General features: G+C 39.1%; 1 protein-coding gene across 9 annotated transcripts in view; it reads right to left on the bottom strand.

Annotated features, from left to right (window-relative positions):
• Positions 1-24,988, bottom strand: part of IFT88 (intraflagellar transport 88) — a 129,337-nt gene that overhangs the window by 20,821 nt on the left and 83,528 nt on the right. For all 9 annotated transcript variants that reach the window (XM_074330134.1, XM_074330139.1, XM_074330137.1 and 6 more), the window contains 5 exons: positions 23,720-23,870; positions 23,099-23,214; positions 10,131-10,183; positions 8,483-8,548; positions 6,218-6,324 (listed from right to left, as the gene is read on the bottom strand). In XM_074330134.1, the coding sequence (XP_074186235.1) occupies positions 6,218-6,324; positions 8,483-8,548; positions 10,131-10,183; positions 23,099-23,214; positions 23,720-23,870 (493 nt within the window). The remainder of the gene's footprint in view (positions 1-6,217; positions 6,325-8,482; positions 8,549-10,130; positions 10,184-23,098; positions 23,215-23,719; positions 23,871-24,988) is intronic.

The following is a 24,988-nucleotide window of genomic DNA, read 5'->3' as shown; positions in this document are numbered from 1 at the left end:
CAGGGATACGACGGCTACAGCTTCCTGCCTGCAGACCTCGAAGCACACCTCTCCCCACGGTTTCCGTACCAAACTACAAACACCAGCGCCTCAGCACGACCTGAGCCCTCGCAGGCCACACGCCTCTGAGCTGTGTGACTGAGATGCTGGTGTTCACCTCAGGCTCCTGTGCTACCTGCCCAGTGAGCATGGGGCCAACTCAGCGCATAGCAGACAGTTGTAATGCTTCCTGACAGCAGGAGTGAGGGCTGGTACAAGGCAGTGCAGAACGCAGGACGTCCATGGCCTTGAACAAAGGAAGTGCCTGAGATTCTTACCCTGGGACGTGCACCCAATGCCCAAATCACCATGAATTTCATATTGACGATATATATTTTCTGCAGCATTTTTGTTAAACTTTGTAAATATGATAGTGCATACAATGTGCAAGACATTCTTGCAACTTTCATTACATACATGAACTTGTAAAGTTTTGCATTTTTTCTGTAAGTCAGTTTTAAAGCTATGCCTTTATGCGATCTTATTACTGAATTGTTTCCTTTTAAGAAATATAACCAAAAGGGTTTCTGCTCTAATAGATTGTATACTTATTTTCACTTTTTCTTTTTTTTGGTAATAACTCGAAGTTTGAGGATAAATACCAGCTACATTTTATATTAGTTTTGAATGTCACATATTTTGTGAAATTTGGACAAAAGAAAGCATTTCTTGAAATTGGTTGCTGATTTCTTTTGGGGGGGAGAATAGCAAATATAGGACAGAATTTATCTATTTGAATATTTTAGAAATTTGATTTCAAAAATGAATGATTAATATCCTTCCATCTTTGGACTAGCAATGAAACCTTCCTGTATTTTGTAAATTATTTCCTTACCCATTTTTTTTTTTTTTTTTTTGCCCCCTAATACTTTTGTTTTGTTCTCTAATTCTCTTTGGAATCTTGGCTGATATTTTTCTCTTTTCATATTTAGCATACTCAGTCTTCAATTCCTGCTCTTCTCATTTTGCTCTTCTGCAGACATACAGTCAAGTTTGACAGAAAGGCAAAACATCTCTTAAAAGCAGCACTGCCTCAGGTCTCCCAGTGTCCACAGTGACTCTTGCCTGGAGTGGCTTCGTGTGGCACTAGTGCACATGTACGTGCAGGCTTGCTTGCTTCTCACTTGGAATGTGGTCCCCAAACGTGAAGGAGAGAAGAGTCTTCTGTTCCATCAGAGCTCCAGAAGATGACAGGTTTCCCTGAGAAATCACTCCATATGAACAAATTTGTAGCTCCAACACCTTAAAACAGGGGTTAGACTTGCAGGGGTGTCCAAACTGCGGCCCGCAGGCCAACTGCGGCCCGGAATCCATTGTTAATTGGCCCGCAGCAAATTCCAAAAATATATTTAGTTTACTTAAATAAACCAGGTGAGGCAATACGTACTTCACCTCAAGTGAGTGGCCCGGCTGTTTGTGTATTTTACTGCATAAACGTTGAAAAAAGTTTGGACACCCCTGGGTTAGAGGCTCAGGGAGACACATTATCCTGAATCACATTAACCTAAATCAATCTTTCTTTCTTAGGTCTACACAAATCCTTTTCCATTTTTAAACTTTTTTTTTTTTTGAAATCCATGGCCTGATTTATTTTATGTCTACTTTCCCCCTAAAATCAGATTCCACATCCTGAGTTGGCATTTCATCATTTGTAAGGTGACACTACAGAACCATAAAATGTGCATTAGCACTTCTCAGACTTGAGTGAATATGAAAATTACCCAGAGAACTCGTTTAAAAAACTCATACACAGGGCTGGCCCGGTGGCTCAGGCGGTTAGAGCTCCATGCTCCTAACTCCAAAGGCTGCCAGTTCGATTCCCACATGGGCCAGTGGGCTCTCAACCACAAGGTTGCCAGTTCAATTCCTCGAGTCCCGCAAGGGATGGTGGGCAACGCCCCCTGCAACTAAGATTGAACACGGCACCTTGTGCTGAGCTGCTGCTGAGCTCCCGGATGGCTCAGTTGGTTGGAGCGCATCCTCTCAACCACAAGGTTGCCGGTTCGACTCCCGCAAGGGATTGTGGGCTGTGCCCCCTGCAACTAGAAAAACGGCAACTGGCCCTGGAGCTGAGCTGCACCCTCCACAACTAAGACTGAAAGGACAACAACTTGAAGCTGAATGGCACCTTCCACAACTAAGATTGAAAGGACAACAACTTGACTTGGAAAAAAGGCCTGGAAGTACACACTGTTCCCCAATAAAAGTCCTGTTCCCCTTCCCCAATAAAAAAAAAAAAAAAAAAAAAAGCAAAAAAACCTCATACACAAGTTCTTGGACTCCACATTCAGAAGTTTAATTCTGGCCCAGGGCTTGGGTGGGTCCAGGGTGGGGCCCAAGCATCTATAATTCTAAGACGTGCTAGGAGATTGTGAAGCTCTGCCGGCCCACAGGCCACACCTGATAGCTCTGTTTTGAGACCCTAACTCCTAACCAAATTATGGTGAGCTGATGACAAGGTGCATTTTCACCTAATTCATGGTACAAATTACCAGCTTGCTGGTAACAAGTAAGGACTGTGTACATCTGAAAATGATTACTCACACTGCCCTCTGCCTCTACTGCTATTCCTGAGTGTTAGAAGCCTGGGCTTGAATCCAGGTCTGCCCCCACGGGCTGTGTGACCTGCAGAGTTTCTTTGCCATGATGGGGTTCAGTCTTCTCACCCATAAAAACCAGTACTAACCCCACCACACCACAGCAGAGGACTACTGCGATAATCACCGTGTGTACACACATGAAGTGCTCAGAACAGCGCCTGCACTTACACGTAAGCAGTAATGTCAGCCGTTGTCAGGCACGTCTAGTTAAGCAGGTGCACTAACGTGGAATTAAAGGGAAAACTAGCCAGAAACATGAAGACTGCTGACCGCATTCAGGAGGTTATCAGGCTCTTTCCTTCTGTCCCTTCCTGCCGCCAAAGTGCTGCCACTGTCAGCACCTTCCAGAGGGAAGAAAGGGGTAACAACGGGGAGTCAACCCTGCGTCCTCTTAGCAGCTCCAGGTAAAGGCTCACTGTGATCACCTGCGGCATCCCTGGTTTCACTCACACGACTGTTTCACAAGACTTCTCATTCAGCCACACGAAAGAGCTCCCCCACAAATAACCACAGAGGCCAGCAGTGCTTCAGCAAGAGACACCCCAAAATTTGATGTATAAAGTTACCAACTATAGAAAAGACACTTGATTGTCTAACAAAGTGGAAATATTTGAAGAAATAAAAATACATCAGTACAGCAAGCATTACCAATGATTTATGAAGAAATTCTAATTACATAGGAAAAATGTTAAGTCTGTATTGGGACAGATTCTAAACAAGAAACAGAGAAAAGTAACAAGAAATTTGAAGTTCAAATTTAGAAACGGAGAGCATCTTAATTCAGAAGTTCCTTTATTACATCTTGTGTTGTAACTAGTAGAGTTTTCTGTGCCCCACAAGCCAGGAGAGAGTGCCCTGCCTCATGGGGTCACAACCTAAAAAGACAAACGGACATGGACATGACAATTACTGAGAACTTGGCTCTCAGATTCATGAGATTCTTTCTCTTTACCCTCTTTTCTTCTTCCTGGGGCCTTTCTTCTCCACTAACTTTCCCCCTCCATTTTGTGTTTATAAGCAAAACATAAGAGATAAAACATCAGGAAAACATTTCACTGACATAAGATGTAATGAGAAGGACTGAAGAATAATAAGAAAATTGATTTCAAGGAAATTGAAAAGACAGTGCTTTGTGGACGAGGACTGTGACTCTAACGCTAAAGATTAAGGAATAGCAATGTTGGAAGGAAAGATATTAAGGAGAAGCTATGACGAAAGAAGACACCTAAATGACATCGGGTTTACACAGATTCCAATGAGACCAGTGGTGACATGCCACCCAGAGGCACTGCTCACGCACAGGAGACATTACTAATTTGGGTGAATAGGTAAGATAAACACTGCATAATCTGAATGTGTCAGTTCTTAAGCCATTGGGGAATTATTTGCCTAAGTACAATATAAGGATTAGAGGTCAGGTTTATGAGAGAAACAGGCAAAAGTTGACAATATTCAATGAATATATCAATATTTTGATGGAAGAGGAACCAAGTGGCTGAGTAGTAATTACAAAGGAAAGGCAGTTTCAATGCCATTCATAGATCCATTTATAATAGTAAATTCAGTAGTCCATATGAATATTAGTCCACAGTAGTCAGTCAGATGAAAAAAAAGAATTTAACACCATAGACAAAAAGCAATAAAGGAAAGTAGAAAGGGGCAGAGGAAGCAAATGCAAGGTGAGGTCTTGTAATGATCAAAGAGAGAGGATGGTATTAATAATGGCCCAACCTAAGACACCGCTCTGTAAATGGGAAAATTAAGTGGTAAACTACAAGAAAACTGTATGTGAGTCATTCTGAATCTCTGTAAAGGGGGAATATTATAGCCTTTGCCCTTCAAGTTCATTTCCCAGGAGTCCCTAAGAAAGCTTGAATTCAGATCCCTGTGAACCAGCTGTGAGGAAATCCCCAAGAATTATTCAGAAAGATCAACACTGGACGTCTACTAAAGCAGAGGGGGCGATGCCCGTACCAATTTTTCTGTTTACGATTATAAGTCGCAATTAAGTATATTACATACAATTCACAATTTCTATTAGTTTTGTGTTCACTGTTGAATAATTTACTTAAGAGTACTGATGCTTAAACTTATGAAGTCTTAAAGAATTTAACTCTTTCCATGGAATCCATGATTCTATACTAGGTAACTTCACATACACATAACAACTAATCTTGAGTTCTAAAGGATGTTTTATACATATATATACAGTATATATATATATATATATATATATATATATATATATTAAGTTGGTGCAAAAGTAATTGCAGTTTAAAAGGTTAAAAGTAACTGCAAAAACCACAATTACTTTGCACCAACCTAATATTTATATATAAATAATACCGTGAGTGCCAAACAAATGTATACAAGCGGACACTTCAGTCAACGTTGCTCAAGCAGTAGTTCATCATAATCAGAAGTGTCTGGACACCGATGGTAACCACTTTGAGCACCTCTTGTAATTGCAGAAGTCAAATGTGACTTGTATTCATCTTTTGTTATTGGTATATATTGAGTATTACAATTTTAATACAATTTTTCTTTCTTAAAATGTGTATACATTTTTTTGGCACCCTCTGTACATACTACCTTTCAATTCTTCTTAATGAAAGAAATTTAATAGTGATTATGATAACAATTATGATAATTTGAACTTCCATTTATACCTGTTTACATTTTAAAAGGTTTCTCATGGGTTACATAATTTAATTAGCAACTGGTATATGTTATTAAATTGGTCTTCATAGCAGGTTTTAACTACATACCCTAGCATGGCATTTCAATACCAACTTGATAATTTAAGGATTTTTAAGGTAAAAATCTATGTCATGATACTTTAAAAAAGACTAAACAATTAGATCACCTCTTCAAATCAAAAACAAGATAACCACATTTTGAAAGCAAATATGGAATTTAGATTTAATTACCCAAGATAATTAAATTCTTGAAATAGTCTAAGCTAAAAGAATATATTTTCTATGAAAGGCAGACACTGAAACATAATGCTAAACTTTTAAATATTCTAGGCTCACACTTAGAATAAATTATTCTTTTAAAGAAATAAAAACAAGAACACTGTTATTCCACATACTGTATGGAACACAGAAATAAACTTAAAATGCTTCCATGTATATTAATATGATTCTCAGAGCCATGCTCTACTATAGAATAAAAAAGTACTATGTTGTATACAAGTAATTGCCTTTTAGTTTCCATGGGCCACAGGACTCTCCAATTAAAATTAAGTCTATAAGTTAACCTATTCATTAAGTCTAAAAGTTAAAACTAAACATAATGAATTATTTTGTATTGTGGAAAATTACAATTATTTGTCTATTAGTACTATCCACTAAAGGCTACCCTGAATCTATTGCACTTTCTCCTATTGTTAACTTGCTTTAGACAGAATTTTATCCTAAAACTAGGATGTCAGTTATTCTTTTGCCTTTTATGCCAGATCAGAAAAAGCTTTCCACTTCATTTTACTGACAGAAGTCCTGACATCTCTCAGCTGAGCTACAGAAGGCTGACATTTTGGAAATTAACAGATAGTACGTTTGACCCATATGAGATACCTGTTCCCTTATTTCTTTCATTTTTTCCAATCTCTTGAGTTTTGTTGCATACTCTTGAACTTCTTTTAACCCAATATCTGTGCAGAGACGAACCAAGAAACGCAGACCTAAAGTGTGAAGAATATATTCAGAAAAGCATTTGTGCATAATGTTTAAAGTACAACAAATCAATAACCTCTCTCTTCAGGGACAAAGGTAGGAACGATGCTCACTGATCACTGATAGTGTTTGTTTCTCTCCTGAAAACGACTACGGCTTATACTCTCCTGCCCGGGGAGGACGGACATCCTAGTAGGCGTTTCAAGGGACTCATCTACTGCCCGGCCCACAGGAGAGACCACACCAGCTGTAATCAGAGCCCGTCCCATATCCTTTATCTCCATGTCTGCTTTTCCTCTGACATAGTCAGTATTTGTGTGTTGGGATTGAATAAGTATTTTCATCTGTTTTGTTTTCTGCTGCATCCAAAGTGCTAAAACAGTGCTGTGTAACAATACAGTAGTCACACCATACGAATTTGTAAATAAATGACCTATTCATGACCATTAAGGTATTGGAAAGTAACAGTAGTAAAATAACTTCAAATGTCACACATTAGCATATAAATTGCCTATGTATACATTAATAATTTATAATAAGAAGGTAACTATAATTTCTACAAACAACACACAACTATTCCTCTTACCTACCCATCTTCAGAAAGAGTGGCTCAGGAATAGTTAATGTAAAATAAAAATCATTGTCTTTGCTAGATATCCTCTGAAATTTAGTATGTCATCTGTAACTCCACAAAGCAGGTCAATTTTTGATAAATGAAGAATATTTTTAAGACTAAATTCTTCTGTTGGGTTTACCAGAAAAATACCCTGCTCAAAACAAGCCCTTCCATGGGTGCCAATATTTTTCCTGACTATAGTGAAGGTGGACTACTGATGACATTTGTTTAGAAAGGATCCAGGCCAGAGTCATCTTGGACAGTCCCTGTGGCACAGTAATAGTTCATTTCATTTTTAGAATGAATCTTAAACTCTCAAGAAACAAAGAAATTTAGCCTTGCTTGGGAGAGCTACAGCAGCAGTTCTCCCAGACAGCAATTCTGCCCCGGGGACACCTGGCAGCACCTGGGACGTTCCTGTTCAGAACGTAGGATGCTGCTAACACACCTGTAGCCCACAGGCCGGCCTCCTACAGCCGCGTGGCCCAGTCCCAGCATCAGTGGAGCGGGCTTTTGCCTCACTGACTTTTGGGTTGCTCCATTTTCACAAAAAGATGTCATTGCTTTATCTCATTTATCTCATTTAATCTCTAAAGCACCAGTTCCCTAATGTGACTGACACTAAGAATCAAATAAAAAGCTTTCAAAGAAGAAACAGGAAAAATTAGATATCTGGGTCTACTGCGAACCTAATGAGAACCTCTGTAGGCAGGGCTAGAAATCTGTGCTTTAAAAGGTTGACAGGCTCCCCAAGGAGCCTGTTTCCTGACTGGCACTGGGACACTCCCTGCTCCTAAGCCACCAGCAAGGCCTGGCTCCGATCCACCTGCTGTGGAGCTTTTACAGAGGAAACAGCCAAGGAGGGAACATGCAGCACCTCCTGCGTTGGGTTCACTGTCACCAAAGGACAGACTACACACAGTCTCTTCACACGTTGTTTTATTTGCTGTAGGGATGCTGTTAAGGAAGCAGCTGCTGCACCTTCCAGTGACCTTCCCTACCATCTCAGCATCTCAACGTGAATGACTCCAAAGCTGAAAAAAATGTTTCTTGTTCCCAAGACACTGCTTTTATGCCCTCATAAACAGTCAAGACTACACAGCAGACTTTATTTTCTCTTCACTTTAGCCGCAGGGCTATTCAGGGCCAAATATCCTGTTTAGTAAGAATACGTGGCATCTGACTATGGCTATGTAGTGTTTTTCTTGATCTTGATTTGTCGTCATTGTTGTAGCACTTCACATTGCTACTTTAAGCTGCATCAAATCCACTGTGAGATGGGGAATACAGACTGTTTTCCACTGAATACAGAAGAGAATTCAATAGTATGCTTAAATCCATCAATAGTTAAATTCTATAAAAATTCTATAAAAATTTGACTTGTATAGTCAAATTCTCTGATTCTATAAACTCATATTTAAACACATGTCCCACAAATTATAGGCTGTCATCTATGTATACAACCATTGTAGCAAATGTAATTATTATATATTAAGACATAAAATGTGAGCACCTATACTTTTAAAGTTACAAAGTGTAATCTTACTTACATTCGACATTTTCTGGAAATTTTCTGTGAATGTCTTTATAAGTATCTAATGCTTTTTGGTAGTTACCTACAAATAAAAGAGAGGGAAAAAACACACTAGCAGATTATAGAAATTAATAGGATTCAGCAAAATATTAATTTTAATCCAATATACTGGCACCATTTAATTGGTTTAGCAGGAAGATTTTCACGTTTGCCACAAGCATACACAACAATTCTTAATTAACTTCTGGAAGAAAATGTAGAGATAAAATAAATCTGAAAAGAGTTAGAGTGGAAGGAAATGGGTGATGGTTAAGATTTAGTTTTATTTCTTAACTATGTTAGTGGCAAAAAATTAAGATCCGTCAATAATAATTTTAATGCCATTCACTTAGTTGGAAAAGATGAAAAATAACTTTTTTGTAGTTTTCATTTTGAAACATTAAAATGTTTACACAAAATATTTTGTTTAGCAATAAAATAATTTAGTTTCATGCAGCAGCAAAGAATAGGAAAAAAGAATTTGGGGTCAATGAGTTTGGCTAAAATCTCAGTGAACAAGTTATGAATCTGTTAGGGCCTCACTAGGCGTGGCTATGCTAACCTCAGAGTCGCTGTGAGAATTAAGAAATGGAGATAGGAAGCAGCTAGCACACAGCAGGTTCTCCATAGATATTAGCTTCTCTTCCAACCCACCCTTCAATAACTCAAAACGGTTTATGTGTTTAAATTATTCAGAACACCTCATACATATTCACTCTACATGTGACTGACATTAAATGAACAGGCAATTCAGAACTCAGCTAAGAGAAATAATGTATACAGTATAACTACGTTGGACATTATCTGATAGGACATACAGTCACACTAAAGATCAACCCTCTCGATGATTTCAGGACAACACTGAGTGTGTATTCGGACACCATTCTGAGGGGGCTCACAGAGATCAAGAAAGAACCGCCACTGGGCAAGAACACAGTTAATACTTTCACATCAGTGCTGCCTTAGATTGAAGAATTGCTTTTCGTGCGTCATTTGTATGCTCTACAAAAGGGATAACACATTTGTTAACACTTATCTCCCTGCTTTAATCTCTAGTATTTTAACAGTGTTCACTTCCGTTAGACCAAAACTATTAACAACACTACCCTGAAGGACGGGTGTCAGCAGTGCAGGACATAAGAAAAGCGGTTGCTGAAAACAGAAACGAACATGTCTAGTGACATTTAGGTATCAAAACAGCCCCAGCTGTTCCAGTCCTGGACTTTCCTCAGGCTTCACAGGTTGGGACAGGCTCATTAACGTGGCAGAACACACAAGGACATTTAGAATGAGGTGATAGACAACAGAAATATAAATTGATATGTACAGGATGCCTATTTTATGTGGCTAACTTTAAAAATGATTACATGTTAACTTTGAGAAATAATAAATCCGTTTTTAACCATGGTGTGAGAATACATGACTAAGACTTGCTTTCTAAGCATAACTTTTTCCTGCGTAGTAATTATTATGTTTTTCATATATGCTTCAAATATGTATGCATAGTTATCAAGTTAATGTTTTAGTAAACAAATATATGAAATTGAAACACATTCTATGCACAATTACCTTAAAGACAGAAAGAAGCAAAATATATTAAAAATTAATAAAATGAAAGTATTTACCACTTCTTCTAAAACAACTAGCTACCATCAGCTTCCATTTCACCTGTGTGGGCCTATAAAAGAAACAAATGACATGAAATTAGAGATTAGACAAATGATCTGTGACAGTGGGTTTTATAAAGTTACAGATCTATACTATCTTCCAACTACTTTTTACCTTTGATTAGGTCATCTGCATTATTGAAAATAGCATTTGTACCATTTCCTTCATTACTAGGGTATCTGTCATATTTAGATTAGGAAATTTAAATTTAAAAGTCCTTCAATCTAGTTCACACCTTCATTTAGATATTTTTATGAGAACCACTTAAACTGTTTGGTTAAAGACGACTGCATTCTATTTTAAACATTATCATCACCTTAGCCATAATCTTATACTTAGGCTTAGAACCTAAGGCTTAGAATTCAGGCTTAGGCTTGCAAATTCAGCACCCAATTTTTGACCTTGTATTTGAGCAATTAGGCTTCAACTAAAGAGAGGGTAAAAATAATTCTCTTCATCCTTTTTCCCCCCTTAACACGTTGCGTACGGCCGGGTTTAAATCCCTCATGAAGATTCTCGTGATCCGTACGCAACGTGTTAAAAATGAATTTATTTTCTAAAATAAATAACCATCCAGCAGGATTTCTAAAGACTGCTATTAAAAATATCTAAGAGGGCGGACATCATCAAAATGGCGGAGTGAGGTGAGCCTCTGTAAAGCTCCCCTGGAACTTACAACGAATCGAACAACAAAAACCCCACAAAGGACTCCCTGCACAGCAGACAGGCAAGACGAAGAGGCCGACTACCGACTGAAATCACCTACAGGTGGGAGATTCGCGCGAGCTGGGGAGGAGGGAAGGGACAAGAGCGGAGACGGAGCCGCGGGTGCAGGACGCAGACCTAGCTCAGTGCTCCGAGCTCGCTGCTTCCCGGAACTACCGCAGCTGCGGGAGAGGGAAGAACTCGGACTGCTAGGGCTCCGCTTATGGCCCACAGGGCTGAGGGGGCAGCATATAACACGGCTGAACCCAATGCTCACGGCAGAGACCTCTGAGAAAAGACTGAGGGAAAAAGGCTGAAAATGGTGGTTTAAGCCCGCACTGCTGAGCAGAGAACAGAAGCCTCAGGCACTGAGACTAGCCGCCCCCTCCCTCCCCTCCCAGAGCTCGCCCCGCCCCCACCTGCCGGTGCTAGAAACAGAACAGTAGCAGTGTCAGATCAAAAGAACAGAATATTTCCTGTTCTGAGAACTGTGGACCGCAGACACAGATTCGCAGCCCAACTAGTTCCGGCAAACAGGAGGGAGCCGTGGAAGCAGGACCGGCTGTGGTGGTGGTCACCGCCATTGCTCTGGGCCACCACTCACAACTCACCCCACCCCTGACCCCACCTATCTGGGCGGATCCCTGCAGGAGTAAACAGAACTGCTGAAACATACGGGCTCTGACTCTGGAGCTAGAAGAGCTTTGGAACATCAAAAGCTCTCCGCATACCCACCGGGACACTGCGCCCTGTGACCCAGGTGAACTATTAACAGAGGAGTAGCCCGTCTCCCAGGGAATCACCCCATTGGGTGAGAAGCTGGACTAGTGCAGAGAAAACATAGCACTACCGTGTGAGAGAAAAAAAAAAGGGTGCAGTCAGAGAGAAAATAAAACATTCTACCAACAAGTACTGGAAAACAAAAGAAAGACCTCTTCCTATCAACCTGTTGCAGAAGCCACTCCTGTAGATGTCTAGGAAGAGAAATACTAAATCAGTAATTGCCATGAATAACCAAGGCAACAAGACAGCTCAGAAAGAAAGTGAAAAGTCTCCAGAAAAGGAACTTAAAGATATAGAAATATGTGACTTAAATGACAGAGAATTCAAGATTGCAGTTCTGAAAAAACTCAACGAGATGCAAGAAAACCCAGAAAGGCAGTTTAATGAACTCAGAAACACAATGAAAGAACAACATAAACATTTTATGAAAGAGATTAAAATTTTAAAAAAGAACCAAATAGAATTTCTGGAGATTAAGAACTCAATAGAAGAAATTAAGAATGAAATAACCAGCTTAGGTAGTAGAGTTGACCAGATGGAGGAAAGAATCAGTGACATCAAAGACAGAAACCTGGAAATTACACAGACGGAAGAAGAAAGAGACTTGAGACTTAAAAGAAATGAAAGAACTCTACAAGAACTTTCTGACTCCATCAGAAAGAGCAATATAAGAATAATGGGCATACCAGAAGGAGAAGAAAGAGAGAAGGGAACAGAGAATATATTCAAACAAATTGTCGATGAGAACTTCCCAAACTTGTGGACAGAACTGGACCCTCGAATCCAAGAAGCAAATAGAACACCTAATTACCTCAATCCCAACAGGCCTTCTCCAAGGCACATTGTACTGAAGCTGTCTAAAATCAACGACAAAGAAAGAATCCTCAAGGCAGCCAGGAAAAAGAAGACGGTAACTTACAAAGGAAAGCCCACTAGATTATCCTCAGATTTTTCAGCAGAAACTCTACAAGCCAGGAGGGAGTGGAACCAAATATTCAAACTATTGAAAGAGAGAAATTATGAGCCAAGAATAATATATCCAGCAAAGATATCCTTTAGATATGAAGGAGGAATAAAGACCTTTCCAGACATACAGAAGCTGAGGGAATTTTCTAATACACGACCTGCACTACAAGAAATTCTAAAGGAGGTTATTCGACCACCATCAACAGGGACAATCTGTGGCAACCAAAACAAAAAGGGGGAGAGTAAAGGCCTGAACCGGAATATGGGAATGGGGAAAGTAAGCGTGCTGAATAAAATGGAATACTCTAAATATCAAATTTTCTTTTACATAAACTTAAGGGTAACCACACACAAAAAATCCAGAACTGAAATATATACTGTAATAAAAGAAGAAACAGAGGGAAACATCATAGAATACCACCACGCAGAAATAATAGACAACAACAAAAAGGCAAAGAAACAATGGAGACACAGCCTTACCAGAAAACTAAAGATAGAATGACAGGAAATCCTCACATATCAATAATCACCCTAAATGTAAATGGACTGAACTCACCAATAAAAAGGCACAGAGTAGAAGATTGAATCAAAAAACTAAACCCAACTACATGCCGTCTCCAAGAGACACATCTCAGCTGCAAGGACAAGCATAGACTCAAAGTGAAAGGGTGGAAATTGACACTCCATGCAAATGGTACCCAGAGAAAATCAGGTGTAGCCATAATGATATCAGATGAAACAGACTTCAAGGTGAAAAAGATAACATGAGACAAAGATGGAAATTTTATACTGGTAAAGGGGACGATAAAACAAGGAGGCGTAACAGTCATCAATATTTATACCCCCAAACAGGTAACACCGAAACATACCAAGCAACTACTAACAGAACTAAAGGGAGAAATTGACCAAAACACAATTATACTAGGGGACTTAAATACATCATTTACAGCTATGGATAGATCATCCAAACAGAAAATAAATAACAAAATAGCAGCCCTAAATGACACATTAGATGAAATGGACATAATTGACATTTATAGAGCACTTCATCCTAAAACATCAGACTATGCATTCTTTTCTAGTGTACATGGAACATTCTCAAGGATAGACCATATATTGGGACATAAAATCAGTCTCAACAAATTTAAGAAGATTGAAATCATACCAAGCATATTCTCTGATCACAAGGCTTTGAAATTGGATATCAACTGCAAAAAGAAAGCAGCAAAAACACAAATACATGGAGATTAAACAACATACTTTTAAAGAAGGACTGGGTCAAAGAAGAAATTAGAGGAGAGATCAAAAGATACATAGAAACAAATGACAATGAAAATACATCCTACCAAAATTTTTGGGATGCAGCGAAAGCAGTTTTAAGAGGGAAATTTATCTCATTACAGGCCTATCTCAAGAAACAAGAAAAATCCCAAATAAATAACCTCATGTTACACCTTAAAGAACTAGAAAAAGAAGAACAAGTGAAACCCAAGGTCAGCAGAAGAAAGGAAATAACAAAAATCAGAGCAGAACTAAATGAAATAGAGAACAAAAAGACAATAGAAAAAATTAATGTGACAAAGAGCTGGTTCTTTGAAAAGATTAACAAAATTGACAAACGCTTGGCTAGACTCGCTAAAATAAAGAGAGAGAAGATACTAATTAACAAAATCAGAAATGAAAAAGAGGAAGTTATCCCAGACACCACAGAAATACAAAGGATCATCCAAGAATACTATGAAGGACTATATGCCACCAAATTCAATAACCTAGAAGAAATGGGCAAGTTCTTAGAAACATATAGCCTTCCAAGGCTGAACCATGAAGAACTGGAAAATCTAAACAGACCGATCACCAGTAACGAAATTGAATCAGTCATCCAAAACCTTCCCAAAAGCAAAAGTCCGGGACCAGATGGCTTCACTAGTGAATTCTACCAAACCTTCAAAGAGGATCTAATACCAATTCTGCTCAAACTCTTCCAAAAAATTGAAGAAGAGACAGTACTCCCTAACTCATTTTATGAGGCCAACATTACCCTGATACCAAAACCTGGTAAGGACAGCACAAAAAAGAAAACTACAGACCAATATCTCTGATGAATACAGATGCAAAAATCCTAAATAAAATTCTAGCAAATCGAATACAACAATGCATTAAAAAGATTATTCATCACAACCAAGTGGGGTTCATCCCCGGGCACAAGGACAGTTCAACATCCACAAATCCATCAATGTGATACATCACATAAACAAAATAAAGGACAAAAATCATATGATTATATCAATTGATGCAGAAAAAGCATTTGACAAGATACAACATCCATTTATGATTAAAACACTTAATAAAATAGGTATAGAAGGAAAATACCTTAACATAATAAAGGCCATATATGACAAGCCCTCAGCTAATCTCATAATTAATGGTGAAAAACTGAAGCCCTTTGCTCTACGTTCAGGAACACGACAGGGATGTCCCCTATCACCTCTGCTTTTCAACATAGTGTTGGAAGTCCTTGCCAGAGCAATCAGGCAAGAGAAAGAAATAAAAGGCATCCAAATTGGGAATGAAGAAGTTAAATTATCACTCTTTGCAGATGACATGATGCTATATATAGAAAACCCTAAAGACTCCACCAAAAAGCTATTAGAAACAATCAACGAATACAGTAAAGTTGCTGGCTACAAAATCAACGCACAAAAGTCCATTGCTTTCCTATATACTAACAATGAAATCTCAGAAAAAGAAATACAAAAAACAATTCCTTTTGCAATTGCAGCAAAAAGAATAAAATACCTAGGAATAAACTTAACCAAGGATGTGAAAGACCTACATGCTGAAAACTATAAGACATTTTTGAAAGAAATTGAAGAAGACACCAAGAAAAGGAAAGACATTCCATGCTCATGGATTGGAAGAATCAACATAGTTAAAATGGCCATATTACCCAAAGCAATATACAGATTTAATGCAATCCCCATCAAAATCCCAATGTCATTTTTTAAAGAAATAGAACAAAAAATCATCAGATTTGTTTGGAACCACAAAAGAGCCCGAATAGCCAAAGAAATCTTAAGATGGTGCTGGGAGAATTGGATAGCCACGTGCAAAAGAATGAAAGTGGACTGCTATCTGTCACCATGTACCAAAATTAATTCAAAATGGATCAAAGACTTAAGCATAAGACCTGACACAATAAACTGTATAGAAGAAAACATAGGTACTAAACTTATGGACCTTGCATTCAACGAGCATTTTATGAATTTGACTCCAAAGGCAATGGAAGTAAAAGCTAAAATAAACGAATGGGACTATATGAAATTTAAAAGCTTCTGCACAGCAGAAGAAACCATCGACAAAATAAAGAGGCAACCAACTGAATGGGAGAAGATTTCTGCAAACAGTGCCTCCGATAAGGGGCTAATATCCAAAATATACAAGGAACTCATGAAACTCAACAACAAAAAAACAAACAATCTAATTGAAAAATGGGCAGAGGACCTGAAGAGACATTTCTCCAAAGAGGATATACAAATGGCAAATAGACATATGAAAAAACGCTCAACATCACTAATCAACAGATAAATGCAAATCAAAACCACAATGAGATATCACCTCACCCCAGTGAGAATGGCTATCATCAACAAGACAAATAGTAACAAGTGTTGGAGAGGCTGTGGAGAAAAAGGAATCCTCATACACTGTTGGTGGGAATGCAGACTGGTGCAGCCGCTATGGAAGGCAGTGTGGAGGTTCCTCAAAAAATTACGAATAGAATTACCATATGACCCAGCAATCCCTCTCCTGGGTATCTACCAAAAAAATCTGAAAACATTTACAGATAAAGACACGTGTGCTCCAATGTTCATTGCAGCTTTGTTTACGGTGGCCAAGACATGGAAACCAAAATGTCCTTCGATAGATGAATGGATAAAGAAGTTGTGGTATGTATACACAATGGAATACTATTTGGTGGTAAGAAAAGATGATATAGGAACATTTGTGACAACATGGATGGATCTTGAGAGTATGATTTTAAGCAAAATAAGTCAGACAGAAAAAGCAGAGAACCACATTATTTCACTGATATGTGGTATATAAACCAAAAACAACAAAAGAACAAGACAAACAAATGAGAAACAAAAACTCACAGACACAGACAATAGTTTAGTGGTTACCAGAGGGTAAGGGGGGTGCGGGGGTGGGGGGTGGGAGATGAGGGTAAGGGGGATCAAATATATGGTGATGGAAGGAGAACTGACTCTGGGTGGTGAACACACAATGGGATTTATAGATGATGTAATACAGAATTGTACACCTGAAATCTATGTAATTTTACTAACAATTATCACCCCAATAAAAAAAAAAAATCTAAGAGGGGCATCCGGTAGGCTCAGTTGGTTAGAGTGCAAGCTCTGAACAACAGGGTTGCCGGTTCAATTCCCACATGGGCCAGTGAGCCACACCCTCCACAACTAGACTGAAAACAATGAGCTGCCACTGAGCTTCCGGTGGGGCGGCTGGATGGCTCAGTTGATTAGAGCATGAGCTCTCAACAGCAAGTTGCCGGTTCAATTCCTGCATGGGATGGTGGGCTGTGCCCCCTACAACTAAAGATTGAAAATGGTGACTGGACTTGGATCTGAGTTGTGCTCTCCACAACTAGATTGAAGGACAATTTCTTGGAGCTGATGGGCCCCGGATAAACACACTTCCCCTAAAATTAAAAAATATATATATATAAGAAAAACAATATCTGAAGAAATAAAAGAGTAGGGAATAATTTAATGCTCTTCTAACATCTTTCTAGAATCTCCCATCTATTTACTTGATGGCTTCAAAGACAGGAGTCTTGGTTCCTACTCAGTTTGATGTCAAGGTTACCAGCTTCAGAATCAGATAGCTCTCGGTTTAAATCAGAGCCCTGCAAGTTGGGCAAGTTACTTATGCACAAGTGCACTGCCTACCCAGCCATGTGCTGTGACCTACATAACATACGTATCTAACCATATTATTTCCCTCCTTAAAAGCCATCACCTGCCCTCCCACTGCATGACCATCCTAATGCAGCTCATTCAGTTTTGGTGGTTTTCTGCCTCTCCCACTTGTCTTCCACCATGCCCTGCCTGAAAGTTCCTGCCACCGTAAATCCAGACAGGAGCACGGTCCCCCACACACCACACATGTAGACCCCAATCTCTGTACCCGCCATCACCTCCCGTGCAGATGTGACTATCCATGGGCTGGCTGAGCACAGCAGTGTCCCCAGCACTGCACTCTCCATACTGCAGTGTTACTTAGGTTTCTCGTGAAACTATGAATTCCTGAGGAGCACCGTCTTTGTACCCGGGCCTGGCGTGACGCCTGGTACACATTGGGGTGACCATCACTCACTAACTGCCTCTCCTATGCATATTCAAGCACACATCATCATTATTTCCTTCCTTCAGATTAGGAGTGCGATTTTCAGCTTGGAAATCTTTAAAGTTATTTAAACGTATGCCTCTGATTCCTCATCTATAAAATGGGGATGATAGTACCTATTCAGAGGGTTGTTGTAAGGGTTAATAAACACAATATAGGTAAACAATAAACATTAGTTACTATTATAACCACTTCATTTTTCTTCTTCCAGAAAGCCTCAATTCATGAATGCCACCTGCTGGGAAATTTAGATACTAGCCACTGGAACAGCTGTCAAGTAGTGTGTGTGTGTGTGTTCACACGGCCTCCTGGGGAAAACGGATTAATCTTTGTGACCACTGGAGTGGCCCTGTGACTTGATGGTAATAAAAGATTGGGTGACATTCTGGATTATGAATCCTATTGCTCATAAGTACGGATGACCCGTGACACTGCTTACTTCCATTGGCACTGATGTGGCCTGTGCCATCAACTATTGTATGCGCTAGAACAGCTGATAAGCTTCCATGTCTAATAAAGGTAACACAGGAACAACTGAGGACATGAGGTAAATGTATTTTATTAATCTTCACAATTAAACTCCTGTGTCTACTGCTACCCTCAGGAACTGGGGAGAGCTCAGGATAGGAGCGTTCTGCATAAAAGCAGAAAACAAGGCTAACTGTTCTAGCTTGTCTCTTTTATTTTGGGTTTACCATCAGAACCTGGTTTAGAAATAACACACCAAATTTATTTCTTGGATGAATGCCTACTTTCTCCTCAATCCTCACAGCAAAGGAAAATAGCACTGTTTTACAGATAGCATATGTAAGACATATGATCTAATATAATGCACCAAAACAATCCCAGCCAATTGGTTAGAAGGTGCCGAGCACAGTCTAATGAATAGAGCTGTACTAAAGGCTTTAAGGGTTTTAAATCTGCAGTGACTTGAATTTAAGTTAGAGAACAATGGAATGTTTCATTCCACCCATTCACCTTAAACGAAAAGGAAACTGAGACCAGGAAAGGTTAAGAGCTATGTCTCTGGTTACTCCCCCATAGAATGTACCAGTACCAGACCCTGTAGCTATCCCTTATTTTACACTTCCACAAAGCAATGAGGATGCAGTTTGAAAACTGTCCCCGGGAAGAATTATCTCTGTATTTGGAATAAGCACCTGAAAGACAAGCAAGCTTGGTTTCAGGATGGCAGAGTCAAGACCTTTTACCTACAGTGTCTTTTCTGGAAATGAACCCCCAAAAACAAGGAGGAGAAGAAAAGCAAAATCAAACTCCATCTCAGATGAAACACGAACCGTACAAAACCACATACAAATGACAAGTGATGGAGGAAGCAGATGTGAGCTGCCTTCAGTCAGGCAGGCAGGTAAGCCTCTAGGGCTCAAGAGGGTATACTGAGGGGCAGCACACCTGTCCCTGAAAATAACCAGGAATGCTCGGGAACTGGAGTCACCAGGGGTGAGGCGGATTGGCAATCGGACGGCAGACTGGGACCTGAGAAGCAGCTTTGCCCTCGCCCCCAGAGGTCGCCCAGGGGTCTGAGGGGTAAAATGAAACTGCAGGATAAAAAGAGGAGTGGCTTCTGGAACAATGAGGTCCTTACCGCAGCCCGTTCCAGCTACCTGAATGGCATCAGCCAGGCTGGCACTCTTCGCTAAACAGCCTCAGAGAAAGGACTGCAGAGTTTTCAGATAACATCTCAGTGACAAAACCATACTATTAACATGCAGTGTTTGGTGAAAGGTGCTACCAGCATTTTAGGTGACACTAGTCGCTGTGCAAATCCTCTACACATTACTGAATGTTCCATCCTGGGTGGCTGCCACCCGGTACCCACAGCGCGTCCCTATCCATCATAACGACCATAAAATGCCCCTGCTCCCACATTTCCAAACGGCTCCCTGGGGCCGGGGGGAGCACTGCCTTTCTTTGCTCATATTGTCTTTTTTCTTTGACTTTGAAATCTTTAATTGTGAAGTATAACACATGGAGAAGTACATAAAACAAAGCTCCACAGCTCCACAAATTCTCATGAAGTGAATACTTGGTCACCGCCCTGCAGTCCCAGAAAGGGGACGCCGCCAACCCCAGACGCCTCCTATACACCCCTCACACCGCTCCCAGCTCACCTGTGCAGGAGACCACCCTCTTCACTATTACCTGTCCACCTAGCCTGTTTCTGAACTGGACATGAGCGCAGAGCATGTATCATTTGATAGCACCTTTTGAGACATAATTCATGTAACATAATTCACCGGTTAAAGTATGTGATTCAAAAATTTATGGTACATGACATTAATAATTTTAAAATTATGATCAAAGTAGATAGAACAAAAAGTCTTCCACATTAACCATTTTCAGGTATACGATTCAGTGGCATTAATTACATCCATAAAGTTGTATAACCGTCACCACCACTTATTTCAGAACTTGCTCACGAAGCCAGATGGAACAAACAACCTCCCCATCACCTCCACAGAGCTTACATTTCTATCGTGTAAGACTTACACGATAAACAGAAGTCTTAGCATAAAAAAAAGAGAAAAGTAGACATTAAGATGTATCATACAGAAAATAAATGCTCCGGAAGTGAATAGGTAATCGACGCATATTCAATGTCTCTGTCATACAGACAGAAGGTGGCAAAACCAGGTTCATGTGAAAGCAATTTATAAAAAAGCAAGGGCAGGGAGATGTTACGGGAGGTCCTAGAAAAGGCTCCATCTCCTGGGAAACTGGAGTGAAAAACTGAGGGCATCTGGGAGGGAAATAGAGGAGGCTATTTAGAAATACTTCAGACTGACGATAAGTGTTCGCATAACACTCTCGAGTCGGTCTCAGACCATCTGGTCACATCATCTACGCCCAAGGGATCTTCCCAGGCTGAGTACAGGAGCCCAAGGAAGGGTTGGATTAACCCATGACATTTTGGGGGACGGATGGGGCAGCAAAGCAAGAGAAAAAAAAAAGCAACCAAGGATGTTGGCAAGAAAGAGCACAGCTGTGATCGATTAAAGACACTGAAAGGAACAGGCTCAAAACCAACGCAAGGAGAGACTGCGAGAGAAAAGAAGGTCAAGAGACTGGAGTGTCAGTCTTACGAAAGAGAGGCACACTGCAGAGGAGGGGTGTGGAAGATGGAAGGTTAGGTTCAGACTGCTGGATGTTACACTGGAAGACTTTACTGGTAAAAATGTGCTGGTGATAATCAGTGTCAGGTGAGATTTGGGGGCTAACCTTCAGAGGACATAAAAGTCAGTAAAGTTGGGGCGTTCGAGACTTGTGAGGCTAGACTACTGGTGGCACAGAGAGAAAGAGCACCAACTAGACCACGTCGCATGTGACGTCACATGTAGGAGTTACGTTTGGAACAAGCAGATGGCGCCTCAAAGGAGGAAGGGGTCTACCTGAGCTAACGGCTAGGCTTAGCATTAGCAGCAAGTGTAACAGAAAGGTTCCAGTGTGTTACCTATGTAGCTTTAGTCTCAAGCACATAATTAAACTAAAAACCATCCCCCTATGCTTGTTAGTTTTATAATTCTCAAAATATTTATGTGAAGCAACTGTCATAAAAATTAATTGCCTAATACAAATTCTACACAGAGGTCAAATTATTAAGCATTCCTTTACCATTCAAATGACTCAAAGTCATATTTAATGTTAAAATTAAATCTGGCCAAATACAAAGCAGTATACGTTATATTCCAATTATTTTATTATTATTTTTCTCCAAATTTATTTATTTGTTTTTTAATTAGTTTCAGGTGCACAAGACAAAGCAAAACTTAGATGTTTATCATTTATATCCCTCACACTGTGTGAACCCCCCTCCCCCCATCCACTATCCCTCTGTACATTCCCCAAATTAATTTTCAAACCCCCATGACCATCTTGTGGTTACCGACTATTTTTCAAAACCTCTCACCTTCCCCTTATCCCCACCCCCCTGCCCTTCTAGCAACCCTCAGTTTTTCCTCCATGTTTCCAACACTGTCTCTGATTAGTTCATTCACTTATTCTTTTCTTTAGATTCCGCATATAAGTGAGATCATATGGTATTTGTCTTTCTCTTTCTGACTTATTTCACTTAGCATAATGTTCTCTAGGTCCATCCATGTTGTTGCAAATGGTAAGATTTCTTTCTTCTTTATGGCTGCGTAATACTCCATTGTATAAATATACCACAGTTTCTTAATCCAGTCATCTACTGATGGGCATTTCGGTTGTTTCCAGGTCTTGGCTATTGTGTATAGTGCTGCAATAAACATAGGAGTGCATAAAGATTTTTGAATTGGAGTTTTGGATTTCTCCGGATAGATACCTAGCAGTGGGATTGCTGGATCATAAGGTAGTTCCATTTTCAGATTTTTGAGATACCTCCAAACTGTTTTCCATAGTGGCTGCACCAATCTGCATTCCCACCAACAGTGCACCAGCGTTCCCTTTTCTCCACATCCACGCCAGCACTTGTTGTTTGTTGATTTATTGATGATAGCCATCCTGACTGGGGTGAGGTGGTATCTCATTGTGGTTTTTATTTGCATTTCTTCCAATTATTTTTTAATCATATATGCACAAACCATTCTGATAGGAAATTAAAGACACCTTTAAAAGTTTAATTTTTAATATATAGTGTATATCAATTATAAATTGAAACTTATTTCAGAAATAAAATTTTGTCCAAGGACTGAGATAGTCATTTTCTGATTCATAAAGAAATAATACTTGTTTGCTGAGATGTGAATAAGAAAAAAAAAGTACCTTAAAGAAGATATTTTAAAAACTTTTGAAATGATAAACGTCTAAGTATTACTTTGTCTTGTGCACCTGAAACTAATAAAAAAAAATGGAAAAAACAACTTTTGCATAAAAAGGAAACATATTTGTCACAATAAAGATCAAGAAAAAAGGAATATAATACAAGAAAATGGAATGTTCACGAATATGTGCTCACGAACATAATGTGTCTGTCAGATTCTAACAGTACGGATCATAAACCCCGACAGGACATGTTTAGTTCGACACAGCCCTAACAGCCACTTACTGTATGAGAGAAGCTCTTTCAAAGTACTGAATGGCCTTCTCACAAAACTGGGTATCAATGTAGTAGGCTCCAAGCCACTCAATGACGTCGATGTTAGAAGGGAAATACCTGTATGACTGCAAAACACAGAACACGACAGTACAATTTCAGTGGCAACGTGTAGTGTACTCCCTGAACATATTACCCATTGAATGGATTAGTTTATCTGATGTGAAATTTCTTAATCAAGAAGCATGAGCTGTCGTAAGCACTTTACAAAATTTTTAAACTACACAAGATTTAGAAAACTTTAGATTTGACACATTTTTCAACTCCTATAATTATCTTTTGGATGCAGTCTGAATCAAATTAAATATGTAATAGAATAAAAAAGGGATGAAAATCATGCTTCAAGAGAAAAATGAATTTGTACTTTTTATTTCACTTTTATTAAAATTAATCAAAAATGAACTTTATATACCACATATGCTTTATTTTAAATCAATAAGCATTTCTAAATTTTTTTAAATTTAAAAGCTCATAAGCATTTCTAAATTTTATAAATTAGAAGGTCTGCTGCCTTTTTTTTATAACAATTCATAAAAGCTAGAAAGTAGAAGGGAAGTGAGATTGCATACCCACCTCGTAGTAATATTGAAAGGCCTGGGACTTGTCCCCCTCGCTGTCGTACAATTCTCCTAGCTTAGACAGAGCTCGAGAGTCGGTGGGGACAACGCTGATCAGCTGCATTAACCACTCAATAGCTTGATTGGGATCTTCCATTAATTCATATCTTGGACAATTTCAATTAAGGGTAACACAATTTTTCTGAATTCATTGATCAAAAAGCAAACCTAATAAAAACAGTCCTTAGCCTATAGTAGTGAGCTATTTAATACTACCTACTCCAGTCTCCCCACGCTGACGACGAGCAGCACTGTGAACTCTCTTGTTCCGTACGTACACTCAGCCTTTCCTTTCGCTGCATTACTGTCCACTACGATCAACTTCCAGATTTCCAGTAGGATTATCAGTCTGCCATTTTGTTCAGAGCACTGTCCAAAATGTGTCCTTAATAAAAGTGACTGAATGTTGTATTCATTATCCTACCTTCTTAACATGCTCAACATATTCAGGGAATAGTTTGATGTATTTTCCTGTGAGTTTTCCCTAATTCGATTATAAGCCCCAAATAGGGACTTCTTTTTTTTATAACTTTTGTGCCTAGTAGGTCTTCTGCATACACTCAGAAAACTTGTTCACACCAATGCTTATTAACCATTTACTGTTTATTTTTATGTTAGATGTCTCAATGAAATAAAAAAATATTCCAATCCAAAGTTTTATTGAAAAATAATTATGTTTTTATTGATGAAAAATGTGATATCATACTAAAAATGTAAAAATAAGGAAATGTATTAAATAAACTTAAACATATTATTTACTTCCCTAGATCCAAACCCATCATGAACTGGGCACTATCATATCATGACACTGGCAATTTCAGAGAAATTAAATGGACAAAACAAAAGGCTAACAGGAATAACTATGAAGCCACCTGCTCTAAAACTAAAAATTTTTATAGAAAACTTTTTATCTACTCTACTAAAAGTACAACAGCTAGGACTTAAAATTATTAATGGGACACTTCATAATATCCTTTTGTCCAAACATATTTGTATAAAATATGTATCAAGATAACTTAAAAACCTACATAAGATTTTAATTCCTCCCAATGTTGTCAAAGCTTATTATTTTTAAAATAAGGAGAAAAATTAAAGCGTCTTTCAAATAGTGTCAAAGGCATTAAAAACATGAACAGATTTCTGCTCTTCCAACCAAGGGTAGGGGAAAAAAACAACTAAAGAAAGCTAAGAGCTGAAGAAGATACGACACAAAAGCAACACTTTA

The sequence above is a fragment of the Rhinolophus sinicus genome, linkage group LG04, assembly GCF_036562045.2.
Source record: "Rhinolophus sinicus isolate RSC01 linkage group LG04, ASM3656204v1, whole genome shotgun sequence".
Taxonomy (NCBI): Eukaryota; Metazoa; Chordata; class Mammalia; order Chiroptera; family Rhinolophidae; genus Rhinolophus; species Rhinolophus sinicus.
The sequence above is the reverse complement of the archived record's forward strand: the minus strand, read 5'-3'. Positions and strand labels throughout refer to the sequence as shown.